A 23,605-nucleotide genomic window follows, 5' to 3' on the forward strand; every position below is an offset into this window, starting at 1 on the left:
CCTCTTTATGATTCATGTATCAGGACACCCAGATCTCTTTGTGCCACCAAGTTCTGCAATCTCTCTCCATTTAAATAATATACTGTTTTTCTATTCTTCCTGCCGAAATGAACAAGTTCACATTTTTCCAAATTATACTCCATCTACCAATTTTTTTGCCCACTCACTTAACCTGTCTATATCCCTTTGCAGGCTCTCTACCTCCACTTGACAACTTACTTTCCTACCTATCTTGATGTCATCAGCAAATTTGGCTACCATGCATTCAGTCACTTCATCCAAATCATTGCTGCAGATCGTAAATAATTGAGGTCTCAGCACTGATCCCTGTGGTACTCCATTTGTTACAGCCTGCCAACCCAAAAAAGACTCTGCTTCTGTTAGCTAACCAATCCGATATCCATGCTAATATGTTACCCCTTACACCATGGATTCTTATCTTGTGGCACCTTATCAAATGCCTTCTGGAAACCCATGTACAACCACCTCCAACAAGGGAGAATCAAACCAATGCCCCTTGACAATCAATGGTATTACCATCACTGAATCGCCTACTATCACCATCCTGAGGATTACAATTGACCAGAAACTGAACTGGACTAGTCACATAAATACTGTGGCTACAAGAGCAAGTCAGAGGCTAGGAATCGTGTGACGAGTAACCCACCTGACTCCTCAAAGCCTGTCCACCATCTACAAGGCACAAGTCAGGAGTGTGATGGAATTCTCCCCACTTGCCTGGATGAGTGTAGCTCCCGCAACACTCAAGAAGCTTGACACCGTCCAGGATAACGCAGGCCAACTTGATTGGCACCACATCCACAAACATTCACCCCCTCCACCACTGAGGCACAGTAGCAGCAGTGTGTACCATCCACAAAATGCACTGCAGAAATTCACCAAGGCATCTTCGACAGCACTTTCCAAACCCACGACCACTACCACCTAGAAGGACAAGGGCAGCAGATAGATGGGAGCACCGCCACCTGGAAGTTCCCCTCCAAGCCACTCACCATCCTGACTTGGAAATATATCACCGTTCCTTCACTGTTGCTGGGTCAAAATCCTGGAACTCCCTTCCTAACAGCACTGTGGGTGTACCTATGCCACATGGACTGCAGCGGCTCAAGAAGGCAGCTCACCACCACCTTCTCAAGGGCAACTAGGGATGGGCAATAAATGCTGGCCCAGCCAGTGAAGGCCACATCCCATGAATACATTTTTAAAAACTACATCTGCAGGTTTCCCTTTACCCACCTTGCTTGTTACTTCCTCAAAAAACTCTCATAAATTATTTCAACACAATTTCCCTTTGACAAAGCCATGTACTCTGCCTGATCAAATTATGCTTTTCTAAGTATCCCGCTATAGCCTCCTTGATAATGGATTCTAGCAATTTCCCTATGACAGATGTTAGGCTGACTGGCCTGTAGTTTCCTGTTTCCTTCCTTTCTTGAACAAAGGTGTTACATTAGCTATTTTCCAATCTGCTGAGACCCTTCCAGAATCTAAGGAATCTTGGAAAAGTATAACCAATGCATCCACTATCTCTACAGCCACTTCTTTTAAGACCCAAGGATGCAGGCCTTCTGATCCTGGGGACTTGTCAGCCTTTAGGTGTAATGGTTTTCCTTGCACCTTTTCCCCAGGGATGGTGATTGTTTTAAGCTCCTCCCTGCCGTTCATCCCTTGATTTTCAAGTATACTTGGGAAGTTTTCTACAGCGTAGACAGACAAAAAAATACTGTTCAATGCCTCTGCCATTTCCTGGTTTTCCATTATCAATTCTGCAGACACACTCTCTAGAGGACTAACACTAGCTTTAGTTACTCTTTTACTATTTATATACTTGCAGAAGATTTTACTATCTGCTTTTATATTATTAACCAGTAAGCTCTGGGTCATGCACCTCCTTCAATTTGGTCTACTGTATTCGCTCCACCCAATGCGGTCTCCTCTACATTAAGGAGACTAAACATAGACCTTTGCGGAACACCTTCGCTCAGTCCACAAGCATGACCCAGACCTCCCTGTCACTTGCCATTTTAACACACTATCTTGCCCTCATGCACATATATCCGTCCTTGGCCTGCTGCAATGTTCCAGTGACACTCAACGCAAACTGGAGGAGCAGCACTTCATCTTCTGATTAGGCACTTTACAGCCTTCTAGGCTTAATATTGAGTTCAGCAACTTTAGACCATGAACTCTGTCCACCATCTTGACCCCTTTTTTAATCCAATTTTTTCCCCCAAACGCCTCCAACCCCACCCCCATAGGGTCATCTGTCACTTGTTCTTATGTTTTGTTTTCACAGACCACTGACCCTGGTTCTGCTATTAACATATTCTGCTATCTTACCTTTTGTGCCACTATCAGCACCTTCTTTAGTCTTTAACACTACCATTAACACTCCCTTTGTCCTGTGTACATGAATTCTTTGTCAGACTCTCCTTAGCACCCACCTATCCCTGATCTCCTATTTTGCTTCACCTGCTCCACCCCCTCTTAATCAGTATAAAATACATCATAGGGCAGAATTTTCCCCCCGTTGGGGGAGGAAGTTTAGGAGCGGGCGTGTGGAGGCACGCCTCTGATTGGCACCCCCAATTGGGGGCGCGCCTCCATTTTACGTCGACGGGCCAGTTAAGGCCTGCCCAGCGTGACGTCCGCAAGGAAGTGCTATGCGCTCCCTGTTGGGGTGGGGGGGGGGATTCCCTGAGCTGAGAGTACACCCTTTCGTCATCTCCCTGAGGCTAAGTGCTGCCTGAGGGAGCTCGGCTCCTGTCTGAAAAAATTTTAAAAACAGAAGAAATAAATTTCCCTGACGTGTCCCCTCATGTGACACTGTCACATGAACTGGGACATGTTCATCACTCTCATTGACAATTTTATTCAAAATTTTAAAACCTACATGAAACCTCATCCCACCCGTGGATGAGGCTTCATGCTTTTCTCAAGCCCACCAGGGCTCCCAGCCTAACTGCCAACCTTAAGGTTGGACGGGCAGGTCCATTAATTACTTTAACTACTTTGTCAAATGGCCTCAATTGGCCATTGACAAGTTGGCAGACGTACAGCTGATTCTGCTGAGCCCCCGCCTACCTGAAAATTGAAATGAGGCGGGGTGACATCGGGAGTTCCGCCCGACATCAGCCTGCGTCATTTTACACTACGGCGAGCGGACCCCGCCCCCTGCTCGCCGACCGGGAAATCCTGGCCCACATTTATACATCTCCAGCTCTGTAGAAGAGCCTTATGGACTCAAAACGTTAACTCTGTTTCTCTCTCCATAGATGCTGCCAGACCTGCTGAGTTTTTCCAGCATTTTCTGTTTTTATTTCATACATATTTATTCCTAATTGTGCTAATAATTCATCCATTTTGTTACGAATGCTGCATGTATTCAGATACAGATCCTTTAACTCTATCTTTTTACCGTTTTCGTGCTCTCTGGCCTTACCTGTTGGTGCACCCTTAAGTTTGTACTGTCTGTTCCTTCCTGCCACACTCTGGTTATCATTAACCAAATCTGCTCCGTTGCATCATTACCATGACAACTGGATCCTCCCCCTCCCACCGCAAGTTCCCTTCCAACTCCGAACAGATGTCCCGAACCCTGGCACCAAACAGGCAACACAGCCTTTTGGACACCCCCTCTCAACTGCAGAGAACAGTTTATCCCCCTGAATATCCTGTCTCCTACTACACTACTTTCCTACCAACACCCCCGGTTGAATGGCTTCCTGTACCACGGTGCCATGGTCAGTTTGCTCATCCATGCAGCTCTCATTTTCATCCATACAGGCTGCAAGAACCTCGAACCTGTTGGATAATTACAAAGGCTGAGGCTCCTCCACTTCTATCTTCTGGGTTCCCTTACCTGCCAGACTCACAGTCACATCTTCCTGTCCCTGACCACTGAGCAAACCAGAAGGCCCCTATCCTAAAGGGTGTAACTGCCTCCTGGAACAAAGTGTCCAGGTAAAGTTCCCCCTCCTTGATGCATCTCAGTGTCTGCAGCTCAGCCTCCAGCTCAGTGACTGAGTCGAAACTCCATAAGCCGCAGACACTTACTGCAGATGTGTTTTCCCTGGATCACACTGGTGTCAGGAACTTCCACATTCTGTAGTCGTAGCACATCACCTGCCCTGCCATATTTATTGTGTGTTAATTAACCTATTTTCTCAAATGATTCATAATTAATATACCCTGCTACTCCAATAAGCTTTACTACTGCTAGTAAAGTTTATTAATACTAATACAACCTTACAATTACTAATAAATTACATGAATTGTCAAAGAAAAACAAGCAGAATACTCACCACCCAATCACTTACCTATTTCCCTGTGATGTCAGACTTTGGCTCTTTCAGAACGTGGTTGGACCACAGACTGAGCTCAAAGTCTTTCTGCTCTATCTCTCTCATCTCATGCCACCTTAAGTTCTCACCACTCTCGTTCTCTCCTCATGCACCTCTTAAAGCTCTCGCTGCTCTCTCTCATCTCTCATGCCTCTTTAAGCTCTTGCCTTTATTTACTAATTAACCTTGCTACTACAAATAAACCTTAACAATACTAATAAACCCTACTGTTATTAATAAATCTATGAATAAACCTTACTACTATTAATAAACCTATTAATAAACGTTACTAATACTGATAAATCCTGCCAATACTTAACACACCTTGCTAGTAGTAGTAAACCTTAATTAAAAATAAAAGATGAAAAATACTCAACAGCTACTCCCTTGCTATTTATTATTACTACTTAATAGTTGATCTTTTTTAAGCTGCCAGTTGCTTAGATAAATAGGAAATACTCACCAGCCAATCACCTGCCTGCTTCCCTGTGATGTCACACCATGATCATTGTTTCCAAACTTGGGTTCTGAATCCACAGACTGGAGAGGCTGCTCCTCTGTCCCCCAAGTCCCGCCGCTTTTTATGGCTCCTCTCTCACCGAAGTCTCGCCGCTTTTTATGGCTCCTCTCTCACCGAAGTCTCGCCGCTTTTTATGGCTCCTCTCTCACTGAAGTCTCGCCACTTTTTATGGCTCCTCTGTCCCCCAAGTCTCGCTGCTTTTTATGGCTCCTCTCTCACCAAAGTCTCGCCACTTTTTATGGCTCCTCTCTCACCGAAGTCTCGCTGCTTTTTATGGCTCCTCACAGAAGCCTTGCCATTTTTTATGGCTTCTTCTTCTATCATTGACCATCACAGTGCCCACTGGCCACAAACATTCCAAACCAAATTGATACGTGATATCATTACATATTGATTGTGAATGTAAACTAATCACGCACATATTAGTGATGAAAACAAAAAGCTAAAAGCTTTTGAAGGGTCATGAAGACTCGAAACGTTGACTGATTTCTTCTCCAGCGATGCTGCCAGACCTGCTGAGTTTTTCCAGGTAATTCTGTTTTTGTGACGCACATATTAGTGCCTCTCTTGCCTGTGACCTCTTCTGTCTTAGTGCTCCTGCGTAGTGCTACCCCAGTGGCTGCAACACATCTGGAGGAAGGCTGCTGACTTTCAGCGGAGGAGGCTCCATGTGGCCTTGCAGGACAACCTTGAGGAGCTCTGGGTCTATAAGGGATGACTGCAGACCAGAGCATCTCGGCACAGGCAGCAGCAGTCTGATCTGATTGGCTGACTGACAGATAACAACCAGAACATTGGTAGAGTGGCAGAGCGGACGAATGCTGTCACCCTGAGAGAGGACAGTAGGTTTGTGCTATGTGGAGCCTACCCCTGGGTACCTCAGCAATCCTAGTAACCTTTTGGAAGACAGATTGCTGGACTGCTGTGAAATCCTGCAAACCCCTTTGAACACTGGTATCCACAGCCGTGATGGCAGCAGTGTGCGCTAGCATGGTAGCAAGCTGACCTTGCATGACAGTGTTCTGAGCTTCCAGTGCAGCTCTTATGCCGCATGGAAGTTGAGACATCAACCACCAGATGCTACATCATGATAGGGTCCACAGGTGTGCAAAGGGAGCTGGCTACCACTTCCATGCTGGCAAGAGCAGGCTCCAAGATCTGCACTAAGCCGTGTGTCAGGTGGTGCTTGGCTCCTCCATGCTGCTTAACACTGAATGCAAGCATTCCAGCAGGCTTGCCAATACACCAAGTGTTCCTTTGTGCAAACCTATCAGCGTTCTTCTGTAGACTGCCTCATCAAAGTCCTCATCTGAGTTTTCTGCAAGATGCCACCCACACTATCCTTTCCCCATCCCCTGACTGCAGCGCACTCTTGCCCATTGTCTCACCACATGAGGATCCCACCTTTAATCTATTCTCTAAATTACACACAGTATCGGTATCTGAGCTGGTGGCATGAGTATGAAATTAAGTGACAGTGCTGTGCCTTTGTCATGAGTCTCTTCTTACTGTTCCTCCACTGTCTGGCCAGGTTGCACCTCTTGGGTACTGGAACGATACTGGCACACGGCTATGGTTGTGGTGAAGGGAGAGGAGGTTACACCATCTGCAGCTTGTAAATCAAAAGAGATTGTGGGATGACGGGGAAGTGGAAAATGCGAAGGAGGATTAGGTATGATGGTAGCATCATCTTCCGTGGTTTCAGCCTCTTTGCTGAGCAATGGCCAATTCAGTAATGGCCAGCACCATCTCCTCCATGGTGGTTAGGACATGCAAGCATGCTTGACCCCTCTGGTTAGGTCCTGCAGCCTCCTGTTTGGCAGCAACTTGTCCTGCAAGAGAGAGGAAATTGTGTTAATGAGTATCGTGCAATCTGTTTGGGTCATGTGGTTGAATAGCTGGCAGAGTGTGCAAGCTGTGAGATGTGGCTATGAGGCATTGTGGCATTGCTCAGTGTATTAGGGTGATGTGAAGCATATGAATGCTAAGTACAAATCCTGACTAACAGAGATTGTTGGTAGGTTTGTGGTGAATTGAGCAGTGGCTGAAGCTAAAACAAAAACAGAAAGTGCTGGAAAAACTCAGCAGGTCTAACAGCATCTGTGGAGAGAAAGGCAGAGTTAACATTTCGAGTCCGTATGACTCTTCTTCAGTCATATGGACTAGAAACGTTAACTCTGTCTTTCTCTCCACAAATGCTGTTAGACCTGCTGAGTTTTTACAATACTTTCTGTTTTTGTTTCAGATTTCCAGCGTCTGCAGTATTTTGTTTTTATCTTAGTGGCTAAAGCTAGTTGTGCAGTTGATGTAACATTTGAAGATGCATTCGCTGGCCTTGACCACTCATGTGAGGTTATTGCACTTCTTGTGGCCACTGCATCCAGGTCCTCTGGACTTGAATGCTATCATTGGCCTCCATGGTTATCTGCTCCCATTGCCTTTTGATCATGTGAATGGATGGCCTCCTGTCACCTTGTGGATACAAAGCATCTCTCGTCCTTTCCACCTCCTCCATTAGGCCCTCCAGCACACAGTCCATAAACCTTGGAGCACTCTGTCTCACAAGTTGTACCATTCCTCACTTTTTTCCCGGACAGATTCACATCCTGCACAGCTCCCAACACTTGCTACAGCCACAATGCACCACCCTTTACAAAGGTGCAGGTTAGCTTTAAAAGCTGCTCGGAAGTCATGATTTTGGATCCCCTGCTGATGCAAGCAGCTAATGAACAGCGCGGTTAGCAAAAACTATTGTAATGAGCAAGCAGCATGAAGTTCACATGCTACCTGCATTTTAATCGATGGGCATGGGTTAATCATGCATTGCGATCCCCGCTCTCATTTTCTATCCAATTTGGCCCCCTAGACAAAAAAACGTTTAGGGCAGAGTTTTCTGCCTGTTGGGCTGGTCGGGAGCGGGCGCGGAGCCGATCGCCGCGCGCCACCATTTTACATGGGCAGACCAATTAAGGCCCGCCCAGCATGATGCATGGCCGGTAGCGCTCACTACCTGTGTGGGTGGGGGGAGGAGGGAGAGTCGGGGCCTGCGCTCTCTTGCGCATGCGCACAAAAGTGCGCAGAAATCTCCCTGAGGCACGGAGCTGCCTCGGGGAGATTAAGCTCATATGGAATGTTTTAAATAATGAAAGATAAAAATGATTTAGACATGTCCCCTCATGAGACGTTGTCACATGAGCTGGGACCTGTTTATGAAATGTGAAAAAAATATCAATTTATTTAATAAAACCTTCAGGAAACCTCATCCCGCCCATGGATGAGGTTTCCTGAAAAATGCAAAGGCCGCTCGGGGTCTTCACCTGCCCTCCAACCTTAAGGTTGGACGGGCAGTATTGATAATTATGTTAATTGGTTTTTTATTGGCCTTAACAGGCCTTTGACAGTTCGGCAGGTGCGCAGCTGCCTCCAGCGCCAACAGGAAAATTCTGGCCTTAACATTTCTTTGCAGTCAGACATCACGGGTTTGATTTTCAAGTTGGAGCCTGGAGCTAGTTGTGTGTTTATGGTCACTTCTTTTTTTACTTATACCAGCTTTTTATTCCCACATTATATTAAATCACATGGATGAGAATTTTAAATTTGAGGCATTGGGATACAGGAACCAATGTAATGATTATTCCTTTGTAATATTTGATGAAATAAAACTCTTTGTCAGTAAAGTTTTATTCACATAGTAAAACAGCAATTCAAATCCCATGATTTAAATGCCCACCAATGGTTTGATGGACTCAGGAGAGAGAGCAGGAGGATTTGTTCCCGATTCCTCCTGCAAACAGCTAGAATAGAGCTGGTTGGCCAAATGGTATTCGGTGCTGTAAGTTTCTACAGTTTTACTTCACTTTGAGGGGACCAAGATGTTCTTCCTTCTGGTGGGAAGGATCCTGTGGGAAGTGAGGTTGGGAAGATCCACAGTTGCAGGTGGATGTGGAGACAAAGGGGTTAATGTTGCTAGGTTCTGCTTTTCGGGCGGAGCTTTGATAAGTGGCAAGTGCAAGCTAGAAAATTCAGGCCACATTGTTGTAGCTCTGGCCCCACTATCACTTTTGCAAAATTATAAAAATTGACCAGAATTTGACACCAAATGACTGTAAACCAGAAATCTCAAATGCAGAGAAGTTATAAGGACATTTATTATGGGAATTGAAAATGTTGTACAGTTAGATTAAGAGATGCTCTTCTGAGGTATGGGCAAGTACATATTGTTGGGGGTATGGAAGATCGCCCTGCTTTGCTTTGAGGAGGGCTAGTAACTAGAGGATACAGGTTTAAGGTAATTGGCAAAAGAAGCAGGGGTGGGGTGATGAGAATTTGCAGAGCTATGAGGAAAGAGCGGTAGAGTGGGACTAATTAGGCAGCTCTTTGAAACAGCCAGCACAGGCATTATGGCATTATGGGCCAAATGGCCTTCTTCTAAGCTGTAAGATTCAATGATTGGCTGTCAGGTACTGTACCTGAACCAGGAGTACAGTTTTCCAAAACTAGTGTGTCTCGCCTTGAACACAAAAATTCAGGAAACGGAATGACCCACCTCTCAAAACTCCGTAGATATTTAACGAATTGAGAGGATGTCAAGTGATTCAACCTGATGTCTCACTGTTTATGACATTAAAGCTGCCTGTTTGAAAAGTTTTTGGGGGGTTAATTTGATAGCCCCCGATAACACACACTGAATCACAATGCGCAATTAACCCGCACTCATTAACTACAACACATACAGTGTGCAAACTTCGGGCTGTCTGCTGTTTTAAATGATTGCAGTGTCCAGCCAGTACAAACTGTTCTATTCATTGGCTGGTCGCTATTGCAAGGAGGCAATATTGTTTATGGCGAGCACCAGTTAAAGCTAGCCTGTACTGCTTTAAAACTAGCACGCATCACTGGAACAGACAGTGACTCTGACCTATGAAACGTTGAATAATAGCATAAAATGGGAAAGAGTGGGTCTGGAGATTTTGAAATGTTGCACTGGAAGCCTTGGAGGTAGGAAATAGGAGAGATGTCCTGCATCCACATGGGCCCAGAAGACCTTACATGGTCCAAAAGCAAGTGGGGGCAGATAGCCGTTGAAGTCAGTGAAAGGAGTCAAGCTGGATGCAGTGCCGCAAGAAGTTCAATGATCTCCCATGAGTAATTAAGGTCAAAAATGCACCTTCAAATGACCTATCTATACAAGATGGACTGCAGCAGTTCAAGAAGGTCCTTTAGGGAAGGAAATCTGCTGTCCTTACCTGGTCTGGCGTACATGTGACTCCAGACCCACAGCAATGTGGTTCACTCTTAACTGCCCTCTGACCTAGCAAGCCAATCAGTTCAAGAGCAATTAGGGATGGGCAACAAATGCTGGCCTTGCCAGCGATGCCCACACCCACATCCCATAAAAGAAAGGTGGCACACCACCACCTTCTCTAGGGCAATTAGGAATAGAAATTTAGAAACTAGGAGCAGGAGTAGGCCATTTGGCCCCTCGAGCTTGCTCTGCCATTCAATATGATCATGGCTGATCCTCTTTATCAATACCATATTCCCGCTTTCTCTCCATACCCCTTGATGGCCCTAATATCCAAAAATTTATCAATTTCTTTCTTGAATATACTCAGTAACCCGGCCTCCACAGCCTTCTGTGGTAGAGAATTCCACAGGTTGACCACCCTCTGAGTGAAGAATTTTTCGTCATCTCAGTCCTAAATGGCTTGCCTCCTATTCTGAGACTGTGGCCCCTGCTTCGAGACTCCCCAACCAGGGGAAACATCCTCCCTGCATCCAGTCTGTCTAGCCCTATTAGAATTTTATACGTTTCAATCAAACCCCCTTTCGTTCTTCTAAATTCTAGTGAATACAGGCCCAGTCGAACCAATCTCTCCTCATACAACAGACCTGCCATCCCCGGTATCAGTCTAGTGAACCTTCGCTGCACTCCCTCTATGGCAAGTATACCCTTTCTTAGGTAGGGAGACCAAAACTGCATGCAGCACTCCAGGTGTGGGCTCACCAAGGCCCTATATAACTGCAGTAAGACATCCTTACTTCTGAACTCAAATCCTCTTGCAATTAAGGCCAACATCCCATTTGCCTTCCTACTTGCTTGCTGCACCTGCCTGTTTACTTTCATTGACTGGTGTACAGGACACCCAGATCCCTTGTACATCCACACTTCCCAATATATCATTACCATTTCTCAATATACCATTTAAGTAATACTCTGCCTATCTGTTCTTCACACTGAAGTATATAACTTCACATTTATCCACGTTATTCTGCATCTGCCATGTGTTTGCCCACACACACAACTTGTCTAAATTGCCATGAAGCCTCCTTGCATCTCCCTCACGACTCACAACCCTGACTAGTTTTGTGTCATCAGCAAACTTGGAAATATTGCATTTGGCTCCCTCATCCAAGTCATTTATATATATATCATGAATAGCTGGGGTCCAAGCACTGATCCCTGAGGTACACCACCAGTCACCACCTTCCACCCAGAAAATGACCCATTTATTTCCACGCTGTCTGTTTCCAGTCTGTCAACCAATTCTCAATCCATGCCAGTATATTACCCCCAATCCCATGTGCTTTAATTTTGCCCACTAGCCTCTAATGTGGGACCTTATCAAAAGCCTTCTTGAAATTCAAATACACTATATCCACTGGTTCTCCCATATCTATTCTACTAGTTACATCCTCAAAAAACTACATTAGATTAGTTAAGCATGATTTCCCTTTCATAAACCCATGCTGACTTTGTCTAATCCTGTTAATGCTTTCCAAATGCTCTGTTAACTGATCTGTAATTCTCTGTTTTTTCTCTCCCTCCTTTTTTTAAATAGTGGGGTTACATTTTCCACCCTCCAATCTGGAGGAACTGCTCCAGAGTCTATGGAATTTTGGAAGATGACCGCCAATGCATCCAATATTTCCAAGGCCACTTCCTTTAGTACTCTGGGATGTAGATTATCAGGCCTTGGGGATTTTTCAGCCTTTAACCCTATTAATTTCTCTAGCGCCATTTTTTAACTAATAATGATTTTCTTCAATTCCTCCCTCTCACTAGACCCTTGATTCCCTAACATTTCTGGGAAATTATTTGTGTCCTCTTTTGTGAAGACAGAACCAAAATATGTGTTCAATTCTCCTGCCAAGTCTTGGTTCCCTATTATAATTTTTCCCATTTCTGACTGTAAAGGACCTACATTTGTCTTCGCTAATCTTTTTCTCTTCACATATTTATAGAAGATTTTACAGTCAGTTTTTATGTTCGTTGCAAGTTTACCCTCATACTCCATTTTCCCCTTCTTGATCAATCTTTTTGTCCACTTTTGCTGAATTCTAAACTGCCCCCAATGCTCAGGCTTGCTGCTTTTTCTGGCAATTCTATATGTCTCCTCTTTGGATCTGATACTATCCCTAGGGCGAATTTTTCTCTGCATTGGTGGAGGTGGGGGGCTGAGCAGGAGAGGGCGCGGGTGGGAGTACAGCCGATCGCTGCCCGCGATCGGCTGCGTGACGCCATTTTACGTGGGCGGGCCTCATTCCAGATGAGGTTTCATGATAAATGCAAAGGCCGCCCAAACTCTCCACCTGCCCTTAAGATTGGACAGGCGGCCCAGACAACCAGCTTAATTAGATTATTAACGGTCTTAATGGGCCTTTGACAGTTCGGCGAGCATGCAGCCAACTCCGGTGCCCACCCGCCAAACTGAAGATCTGAATGACGCGCAGTGACGTTGGGACGCACGCCCGATGTCACCGCGCGTCATTTTGCGCGTTGGTGAGCAGGGCCTGCCCCCGCATGCCAACCAGAAGATTCAGGCCCTAATTTCTCTTGTAAGCCATGGTTGAGCCACCTTTTCTGTTTTCTTTTTGGGCCAGACAGGAATGAATAATTGTTGCAATTCATGCATACATTCCTTAAATATTAGCCATTGCCTATCCATTGTCAACCCTTTTAGTAAGGTTCCCCCAATCCATCATTGGCAACTCGCTCCTCGTACCCTCGTAGTTCTCTTTATTTAGATTTTGGACCCTAGTTTCAGGTTTAACTTCTTCACTCTCCACCCTAATGCACAGTTCTATCATTTTATGGTCGCTCTTCCCCAAGGGACCCCACACAACAAGATTGTTGAAAGAGCAGCAAGTTCTGGCCTCATTCTTTTTTTTTCCTACTTTCACATGATGTGGGCGTCACTGGCTAGGCCAGCATTTATTGCCTTTCTCTAATTGCCCTTGAGAAGGTGGTGGCCTTTTTGAACCTCTGCAGTCCATATGGTGTAGATGCACCCACAGTACTGTTAGGAAAGGAGTTCCAGGATTTTGATCCAGCAACAGTGAAGGAACCAAGTCAGGATGATGTGAGGCTTGGAGGGGAACTTCCAGGTGGTGGTGTTCCCATGTGTCTGCTGCCCTTGTCCTTGTAGTTAGTAGTGTTTGGGGGTTTGGAAAGTACCGTCGAAGGAGCTTTGGTGAGTTGCTGCACTGCGTCTTGTAGATGGCACACACTGCTGCTACTGTGCGTCAGTGGTGGACGGGTAGCCAACTAAGTGGGCTGCTTTGTCCTGGAAGGCATAAAACTTCTTAAGTGTTGTTGGAGCTGCACTCATGTGGAGAGTATTCCATCACACTCGTGACTTGAGCCTTGTAAATAGTGGTCAGGATTTAGGGAGTCAGGAGGTGAGTTACTTGCCACAGAATTCCCAGCCTCTGATCTACTCTTGTAGCCACAGTCTTTATATGGCTGGTCCAGTTCAGTTTCTGGTCAATGGTAACCCCCAGGATGTTGATAGTTGGGATTCAGCTATAGTAAAGCCATTAAATGTCAAGGGGTGATGGTTGGATTCTCTCTTTAACTCTTCCATGAAAAAATAAAAATAAATCCTTACAACTGAACCACTAGTTTCAACCCCTGCTCAATTCACCACATCCCTATCACTTACTTCAATGGAGTAGCCTCGGGAAGAACATTAATGGGGTGCTCAAATAAATGCTTGGTGAGTTAGGAAAATCAATGGCAAGGTGTACCAACTTAGCACCAGATTTTCCACAGGGCTTGAAGTTCTTCCCTTCAGCATGTAACTGGTGGCCAACGCCAGCAGCACACTTGTGCAGCATTTGATGGCCAATGCTGCAGCTTCCATTGCAGCACAATCAGCATCTACCAGAAGCCTGAGCGTTGCAGTGGAAGCTCGGACTGAAGCCTTGCAAGATCAGCTCGCTGCCATTGAAGATCAGACTGCTGTCACACAAGGTGTGCCTGCAGCCACTCAGGCTCAGACTGCTGCCATCATGGCTGTGGATCATCAGTGAGCACATCTTTACTGACATCTGATGCTTTGATCCTCATGTTGGCTCAGCATCACCCTCCCCAGGCCGAGCAGCGACATCTACATCCCACGAGCAAATTAATTAAAAAAAGGTTGAGGTGGAAGATATGCTCCCTGGAAATCTCGGCGGATTTGGTCTCCTGCTAACACTCCTTCTCCTTCCCCTCCTTCCAGGAGAAGCTGGTCCTGCTCTACGTGGCCCCTATCCATTTTCCAGATCATGCTGTATTCCACAACAAATGCTTCCTTTTGCACTCATGACTGGGAGTAACTGGTTTGTGCAGAAGAACCCTTGAAGTCTGCAAAAATACCCTCAGCACCAGCCACACCACTCCCTGTAGAATAAAATGCCAATCACTTGAATCGGAGCAACCGCCAAAGGAAATCAACCAGCAACTAACCTGTAAGGAGCTGGTGATCCATTTAAATGGAGTTGGTAGAGGGAATCCTTCCGCTGCTGAATGTGTGAGGTTAAGAGCTTTGAGCAGGAGCTTTTGGCTCCAAAATAGCATCACTGGCGTCAAATCAGTATTGTACGCTGATTAACGCCATGATCTGCCTGCTCTGCATCCTTCCGGTGCCTGTCAACGATGTATACACACACACACAAACACACACACACACACACACTAATGTCTTCACCAACACGGCAGCCAGCGCGACTCGCCCCATGTGTCCCTGCACCATGGGCCATTTTGGCTCCCTAATGGCATCTGTAGCACCAAAATAATTGGCACTACCGATCATAATTTTGTGCTGATGGACCATCAATTGAATGTTAATGTGTTGTTGGTGTACGCAATCAGTAATGAGGTGCGGGTTCAAATGCATGCTAGGACATGAGCTCATAATCTAGGCTGACAATTGATAGCAATACTGAGAGAACGAGTTAGCCATTTAGCCCCTCGAGTCTGCTTCACCACCATTTCGAACATATCATGGCTGATCTGTGACCCAACTACACCTTTGTCCCATGTCTATGAATACCTTTGGTCAACAAAAATCCAATTGCCTCAGTTTTAAAATTAACATTTAATCTAGCATCGATTGCCATTGGCAGAAGGCAGTTCCAAACTTCTGTCATGCTCATTTCACTCCGGAATGGTATGGCTCTAATCTTTAGACAATGGGCGGAATTTTCCGTGCCCATGGGCGGTGGGCATGTTAGGTGGCGTGAGCAAACAATATGGAGAGAAGGCCAAAAATCGGGTTCACAACGTAGCGAGATCAGTTTGTAATCGTCCGCTCTGCCTGTCATTGGCGGGCCGCGTTCCCTGCCGTCAGATGTCAGGAACTTTATTGTAATGCATCTGCATATCATTATAATCCCAACTTGTCGGAATCATCCCCCCCACACTGGATCATCCAAGCACAAATCACGCCGATGTGTTTCGCAACTGAACATAAGTGATGGGCACCTGTCAAGCTGCACTTCACTCGGGACTTCGAGGTTTGTTTGCTTTGGTCAGCACTCTCAGTCATCAGCGCCAGGCAGCTTCACAGGCAGCACTACATCACTTTTAGGGGGGCTCACGGGCAGGTCACTACCTACCAGACCAGCCATACGGTGGGGGTGGCTTTTCAAAGGCCGCTAAGACTTGCTTGGGGTAGGGGGTGAAGTGGCCTCAGGCAAGGGAAGAGGCTGCAGGGCAAGGAGGACTGGGGAAGGAGGGGTATCCCAAGGAGTGTGTTTGGGGGCACAAGTTGATCTGTGCAAGTAGCCTCAAGATGATGAGGGCTGAGGAGGCAGTCTCCAAAGGAGGTGAGGCCAGATGGAGACGTGAGGGCGTGTATGGGAGAGTGAGTAGTGATGTCCCTTGAGCTGGTAGTGAGTGAGATGCCAGTGAATGTGTGATGGACTTGAGTGTTTGACTTTAGAGTGATGAGATGGTTGCCTTACCCTGGTGGCACAGATAAGATCATTCATCCTCTTTCTGCATTGGATGGCCTCCATTGCATACCAAAGGCATTCCAGGGATGCGTCACTGAATCGGGAGGCTGCAGTCTTCTAGCCTTTCGGGGCCATGTCTTCTGTGCAGCAGTCCTGGGCTGGAAGCACTGAGAGGTGTGCGCGGAGTTGCACTTTAAATATGGCACCTGGCGTGAGGAAGCAGTGAGGTGACAGCGTGGCGGGCAAATGAGATCCCACCCGTCATCGAAATGGTGTGCTTCCCAGGAATGGTTAATGAGGTGGGAGTGGGATGATACAGCGTGAAAAGCTGCCGTTGCGGCTGGTGGGTAAAATGGATTTTTTCCCACCTGCTACCGCATTAGTGCAAATCTGGGACGATTCCGCCCTATGGCCTGAGCCATAGAATTTCAAACCAGCAGAAATAGCTTCTCTCTATCAACCTTATCTGTTCCCCTTAATATCTTGAAATCTTGGTCAAGTCATGCTTAACCTTCTAACCTCCAGGGAATGCAAGCTTAGTTTGTGTAATTTCTCCTCCTCATTTAACCCATGGTAATTCTATGCTGCACTCCCTCCATGGCCAATATATCTATCTTAAGGTGTGCTGCCCAGGGCTGCTCAGAGTACTCCAGATGTTGGACTGACCAGGGTCTGAAGCATGACTTCAATCCCCTTGTATTCAAGCTCTTTAGATATAAAGGCTGGCATTCAATCAGCCTTTTTTGATTATTTTCTGTACCTGTGCTTGCCATTTTAATGATTTATGTATCCAGACCCTCAAGTCTCTTTGGACCTCCACTGTTTCTAGTTTTTCATCGTTTAGAAAGTACCATGTTCTATCCATTATAGATCCAAAGTTTCCCTATATTGAAATTAATTTTCCACAGTTTTGTCCATTCACTTAATCTGTCAATATTACCTTTGTGATTTCATGCTTCCATTTACAATGCTTACAATGCCACATAGCGTGCGGGTTATCGGCGAATTTGGATATGTGACTTTCTATCCCATTATCTAAGTTGTTAATAAATATGGTGAACAGTTGAGGCCCCGGCACAGATCCTTGTGGGACACCACTTGTCACATGTTGCCAATTAGAGTATCTGCCCATTATCCCTACTCTCTGTCTCCTGTAACTCAGCCAATTTCCTTATCAGGTCAATAGTTTGCCTTCAATTCCATATAAATTTCAACTTTAGCTAACAATCTCTTGATCAGATGTCTCCTGGAAGTCGATGTAAATAACGTCCAAAGACCCTTGTCCACTAATTTAGCCACCACTTCAAAAGCTTCAGTCAGACTAGTCAGGCTTGATTTACCCTTTACAAACCCATGCCCCTCTATCTTTAACTGTAGATTCTAGTAATTTTCCAAACAACTGATGTTAGGCAAATTAGCCTATAATTCCCTGGTTTCCCTCTCTCATATTTCTTAAAATAGCAGAGTGACATGTGCAATTTTCCAACCTAAAGGAATGGTTCCCAAATCGAGAGAACGTTGCAGAATTATAGTTAGGACATGTGCAATGTTCTTACCTGCTTTCTTTAAAACCTTGGGGTGTAAGCTATCTGGGTCTGTGGGTTTGCCATTGTTTAGTGCCATTATTTTTTTCATTACTCTTATTTTGTTTATATTAATTTGGTTGCACCCTTGGCCCTTATTCAATATTAGTTTTTTTGATGTCAAACACGGTGACCTCTTCCTGTGTGGCTCAGTCAGTAGCACTCTCATCTCTGAGTCATGAGATCAAGGGTTCAAGTTCCACTCCAGGAATTGAATGCAAAATTCAAAGCAGACATTCCAGTGCAGTACTGAGGGAATGCTGCACTATTGGAGGTGCCATCTTTCGGATGAGGTTTTAAACTGAGGCCCTGCTCTCACGGGTGGATGTGAAAGTTCCCATAGCACTGTTTTGATGACGAGCAGGGGAGTTATTCCTAGTGTCCTGGCCAGTGTTTATCTTTGATCAACATCACAGAAGTGGATCATCTGATCATTATCACATTGGTGTTTGTGGGAGTTTGCAACAAATTGGTCACCACTTCAAAAGTACCTCACTTGCTGCAAAGCGCTTTGGGACAGCTAACAGTCGTGAAAGGCGTCATTTAGATACAAGTCTTTCTTTTCTTTTTCAGTGTAGATTCTGACACAAAGTAACTATTCAGCATGTCCGTCATTTCCTTATTTGCATCTACAATATCACTGTTGCCAGTTTTTAAGAAAGGTTACATTGCTCATGACCACTCTCTTTTTGCTAATACAACTGGAAATATTTTTATTTTGGTTTTGATATCCTTTGCAAGTTTCCTTTCATACACCCTCTTTGTAGCTCTTGCTGCCTTTTCTGTTCTTTGTATCTTTTCCATTTGCTAGGATCTATGTTTTTGCACTTTTCAATGCTTTTTCTTTTAATTTTATTTTGTCTCTCAGCTCTTACTTGTCCATGGTTGCGTTTTCTGCCAAGCAGAGTTTCTGCCATTTGAGAGTATAAACTAGCTCTGTACCACAATTAATTATTTTTTGAACTCCTCCCACTGATAGCCTGTCGTTTTGCCCATGAACGGTTTTGCCCAGTTTACTATGGAGAGTCTCTGTGTCATCCCATTGAACTCAGCCTTACCTACATCTAGAATCTGAGTAATTATTTTGCGTTGCTCCCTTTCAGACACTACGTTGAACGCAGTCATATTATGGTCACCATTAGATAAATATTCATGCACCGTTAGGCTGTTAATTAAATCTGGCTCATCACTCGTTATTAAATTGAATATGGCATGTCCCCTTGTTGGCCCTAAGACACATTACTGCAGTATAGTGCATTGTTGAAAGTATTGTCTTTCAGATGAGATGTTAAACTGAATTGTTTCAAATGGTTTCGTACCTGCCTAAAAATAATGCACAGGGGAATATGAATTTTGTTTATAGGAAAAAATATTTTCCAGTATGTAAGGTTCTTAATAGAATGCAAGTCTAATTATAATGAAAGTAGAATTATACACAATATTAAATTATGGGCAGGATTTTCCCGTCGGGAGCGGGCCCCACCCCTCCACTCACCGACGCGTAAAATGGCTGTGGGACGTCACTGCACGACCTTTTAAATTTTCAGGTAGGCGGGGGTGCAGCAAAATCAGCTGTGTACCCGCCGACCTGTCAATGGCCAATTGAGGCCATTGACAGAGTCATTGAACTAATTAATGGAACTGCCTGTCCAACCTTAAGGTTGGCGGGTAGGCCGGGAGCCCTGGCGGGCTTCAGAAAAAGCATGAAACCCCATCCACCGGTGGGATGAGGTTTCATGTAGGTTTTTAAAAATTTAATTAAAGTTTTTAAAAAAGCTATGGACATGTCCCAACTCATGTGACAGGGACATGTCAGGGACTTTTTTCCCCCGCTATTTTTAATATTTTTTATTGTAGAGCCGATCTCCCTGAGGCAGCACTTAGCCTCAGGGAGATGAGTGCACTCTTTCGTGTGCATGTGCGAAAGAGCGCACTCTTGGGTTTAGGGACTCCCCCCCCGCCTGGACGTCATGCTGGGCGGTCCTTAATTGGCCCGCCCAAATAAAATGGCGGCGCGCCTGCACTCCTACTTCCCCCCCAACGGGGCGAAAATCCTGCTGTATATTCAGCAACCCCCCCCACCCCCCGCCAACACCAAATCCCGAATTATCCTTAGTGACATATGGAGTACAGTTCCACAGTCGGCATCAGCCCTTCATTATTCTCTCAAGTGGTTGTTCTTGATGTGCAAGAATAGACAGTGAGTAATGCGCTGATGTTCAACCATGGGAGTCACCACAGCAGAACCATGTCTTGTTTTCACCTAACATCCATACATCTTCTTCAGTGGACCTGGATGGTGAAGTAACTCCAGTGGAATGCTGATACTTGCATTTGTTCACGCCACTGCAAAGAGCCTGTGCCCTCCAGGTGGGCCCCACGAGAAGAAGACTCGGGTAATTCCCTGGTACAATGTAAACATTGCAACCACATTTACATTAAAGGAGTGCAGCTGATGACAGGCATATAATTCTTCCTCAATCGGTTGCAAGCCTGAGTACAACTAACCAATTTTACAGGAAATCAATGGCATAATTGACTTATGAAAATATAGGTCAACAAATTAGAACATAGAAGGAAGAAAAGTCTTGAATTTATGCCATGCCTTTCACAACCTCAGGACATCCCAAAGCACTTTACAGCCAATGAATTCCCTTTGAAGTCTAATCACTGTTGTAATATAGGAAACGGAGCAGCTAGTTTGCATACATCAAGGTCCCACCCCACAAGCAGCACTGAGACAATGGTCAGATAATCTATTTCAGCAGCATTGGTTGGAAGATAAATACTGGCCAGGACACTTGGAAGAACACACCTACTCTGCTTTGAATAATGCCATGAGGTCTTTTATGTGTACCCAAGAGAACAGACGGAGGGCTCAGGTTAACACCTCATTTAAAAGACGGAACCCCACACTGCATTGGTGTGTCAGCCTCAGTTTTGCGCTCAAGCCTTGAGTGAGACTTGAACCTACAATCTTCTGACTCAGAGGCAAAAATGCTAGCATTCAAATGTAAGTACCCTCCAAGGATAGAGTTAAGTGAAAATTATTTTCATTCCATAACAACATAGTGAATAAAAAACGGAATCAAAACAGATGAGAGTGATTAAGCAATATATCTCCAAACTAATTGCAGACATATGTTAATCGTATGCATTTTCTGCAAATGTTGTGCTGTTTAGAAAAATGCAGACAGGCTCAGTTTTCACGCATTATTTGTTGGTCAAGTGAAATGGCACTTTTCTGGAGTGTCCATTGGTCATGCTCCGCTGTCTTTTTCATGATTAATATAAACTACAAGCAGTCTGCTTGCTGTCGAGAAAATGTTAGCATAGACAGCAGCAGGTTATTCAGCCTGTCTGTTTATTTTTCATTCTTATGCGAACTCAGGTGCTAAATTTTTAATTGTGTGAGAGAAGAAAAGTGCTAGGACTCTGTTAAAGAGCAGCCAAGCCTTGTTGCCATGCCAACAGGTGCTGCAGGCCGCCCACTAGCGTGTCAATGGCCATTATTGGAAGGAGTTTTCAAACATTTGCCTACCAGATCACAATGCAAATGGTCACACCTCTATTGTCTTTATATGGCCTGGGCATGCTGGGTAAGAAGACAAAGTGAATACACCAGAAGGGTGCATTGACGAAATGCCTGAGACTCTTTTGGGGATTAAACTGCCTGTGGAAAGCAGAGATATGAAGGATTTTGTTTCCTTGCTGCACTAACTGCTAAATGTGGCTGTGCTTGAGAGCTGCACGAGGATTTCAGACAGAGTGGAAATGCTGGAAGGCCAGGACAGAAGAGGTGAACTGTTTAAGCTGTAACAACAGATAAAATTGAGTGATGATGTCATGTGTTTAACAGCTGCTCATGGCTGTGGGGGTTGAAAACCTAAAAGAAATGCGTGCAAACTGAAGCAGATAGCGAAGTAATGCCTAAACATTCATGGTCTGGATCCACAGAGCCAGCTTACATGGAGAATTTTTTTGTGGGTGAAAGTGAATGCATGTTTGAATATTTTTTTCCACATCCTCATGTCGCCGCTTCCAGCATTTTCTGTGTGTCACCACAGGGTTCCCTGTTTGCCTTTCAGGAGATTTGTAAACGAAATTGCAGTCGATTGCTGGAAAGAGATTAATTAAATAACAATTCAGGTCAGATATAATTTAATATACATTAAAGCCCATCGAGATTTAATGAAATGTTTTTGGTATGTTCAGTGGATATGTCCAGTGCACCTCACTTTGATGCAGTATTTGATTGCTGCACTGAGTTCTCACAGCTGCAGAATTCAACATTCTTTAACAGCTACTGATCTGTCCAGTTTATAAAGGACAACATTTGTTGAGACTAAGATTATCATAAACAACAATCTACATTTAGTTCTGATAATTTATAAGGCTAAGCATTTATTCCGTGAATTGATTTTTAAGTGTGGTTTTCGAGTTTCTACTAATGGAGGAATACTGTAATTAAAAAAAACAGGTCTGTACATGCTACTCAAACACTCCTAATTGTAGCCTGTCTCCCAGACTGTTTTTCAAGGTTTAAAGGCCTAGTTTGTACATCTCTGTGGCCCAGCATATGCAAACGATTTTTTTCAGGGCAGGTTTTTTTTGGCACAGGTCAAGCAATTACAAAATTTCTTTGGCATAATATGTGGTAAAAATGTTAGAGACTGGGGATCCCTGTTGTATAGAATTCAAAGAAAACATGCATAAATCAGACAAATTTAAAGTGAACTTTGCCAGTAAGATGATTCCAGCAGTTGCCTTGTGGTTACATCTAGTTGAAACACATCATTTACTTATATAACATCTTGGTCTAAAATTTATTTTGTATGGATGGCAATAGGTAGAGATAAATCTGTCCTTCACTATGTTTCCCTTCCGAGAATCCCGGGCAGACTGGGATTATATAAGTGTCCATTTGATACTATTTTGACAATGTAAATCTGTTTTTATGCTCGGTAATCTACATTGGCTCTGGGTTAAGCAATGCCTCAATTTTAAAATTCTCATCCTTACATATTCCTCAATGGCTTTGTCCTTTTCTTTCTCTGTAATCTCCTCCAGCCTACAACCCTCATGATATCTGCACTACTCTAATTCCAGCCTCTTGAGCTTCCCTGATTTTAATCACTCCACCCATTGGTTATTACATTAAAGGTGTTATATAATTGCAAGTCGTCATTGTTGTTTACCATCGCTGTCAGCAAAGGACTGAGGATGCGTTTTTAATTCTTTCATGAGATGTGGGTGTTGCTGGCAAGGCCAGCATTTGTTGCCCATCCCTAATTGCCCTTGCGAGGTCATTTCAGAGTCAACCACATTGCTATGGGTCTGGAGTCACATGTAGGCCAGACCAGCAGATTTCCTTCCCTTTTGTAACAATCAAAGATAGCTTCATGGTTAATATCTCCAGCTTTATATTCCAGATTTATTAACTGAATTCAAATTCCACCAGCTGCTGTGGTGGGATTTGAACCCATATCCTCAGAGTATTATCCGCTGGGTTACTAGTTCAGCAACATTACTACTACACCACCATCTTCCCTGCCTGAGCAGTCAATTGGTGACAGTGGGTCAGGGTCTCCCAAGTCAGGCATTTAAGTGGCCAGTGGCAGGCCTGGGTTCAAGGAGCCGGGCCTTAAAACTCGCCCCCCCCCCCACCCCCCCATCTCCTTGAGAGCTGCCAACTAATCAAAGGCTGGCAGCTCTTCATTACAGGCAATGCCACTGGGGAGCTAGGGTACTTCACTGGAGAATTATGAAACAAATTTGAAATTGCGCTATCTAATGAGGTACTAGGGCCGGTGACCAAAAACCTGGTCAAAGAGGCAGGTTTTAAAGAGTGTCTTAAAGGAGGAGAGAATGGTGATGAACATGCGAACAAGGAGCAGGAGTAGGCCATTCTGCCC

The 23,605-nt window shown here is 44.8% G+C and overlaps 1 protein-coding gene across 10 annotated transcripts in view; it reads left to right on the forward strand.

Annotated features, from left to right (window-relative positions):
• LOC144692864 (storkhead-box protein 2-like) overlaps positions 1 to 23,605 on the forward strand; it is a 320,994-nt gene that overhangs the window by 256,187 nt on the left and 41,202 nt on the right. The window contains exon 1 of one of the 10 annotated variants that reach the window (XM_078561987.1): positions 21,310 to 21,489. The exons of the other annotated variants lie outside the window; for them this stretch is intronic. Within the exon in view, the coding sequence (XP_078418113.1) occupies positions 21,465 to 21,489 (25 nt within the window). The 5' untranslated portion in view covers positions 21,310 to 21,464. Of the gene's footprint in view, positions 1 to 21,309; positions 21,490 to 23,605 lie in introns of those variants that run through there. 10 annotated transcript variants of the gene reach the window in all.

This window comes from Cetorhinus maximus, chromosome 2 (assembly GCF_964194155.1).
Source record: "Cetorhinus maximus chromosome 2, sCetMax3.hap1.1, whole genome shotgun sequence".
In the NCBI taxonomy this organism is placed as follows: Eukaryota; Metazoa; Chordata; class Chondrichthyes; order Lamniformes; family Cetorhinidae; genus Cetorhinus; species Cetorhinus maximus.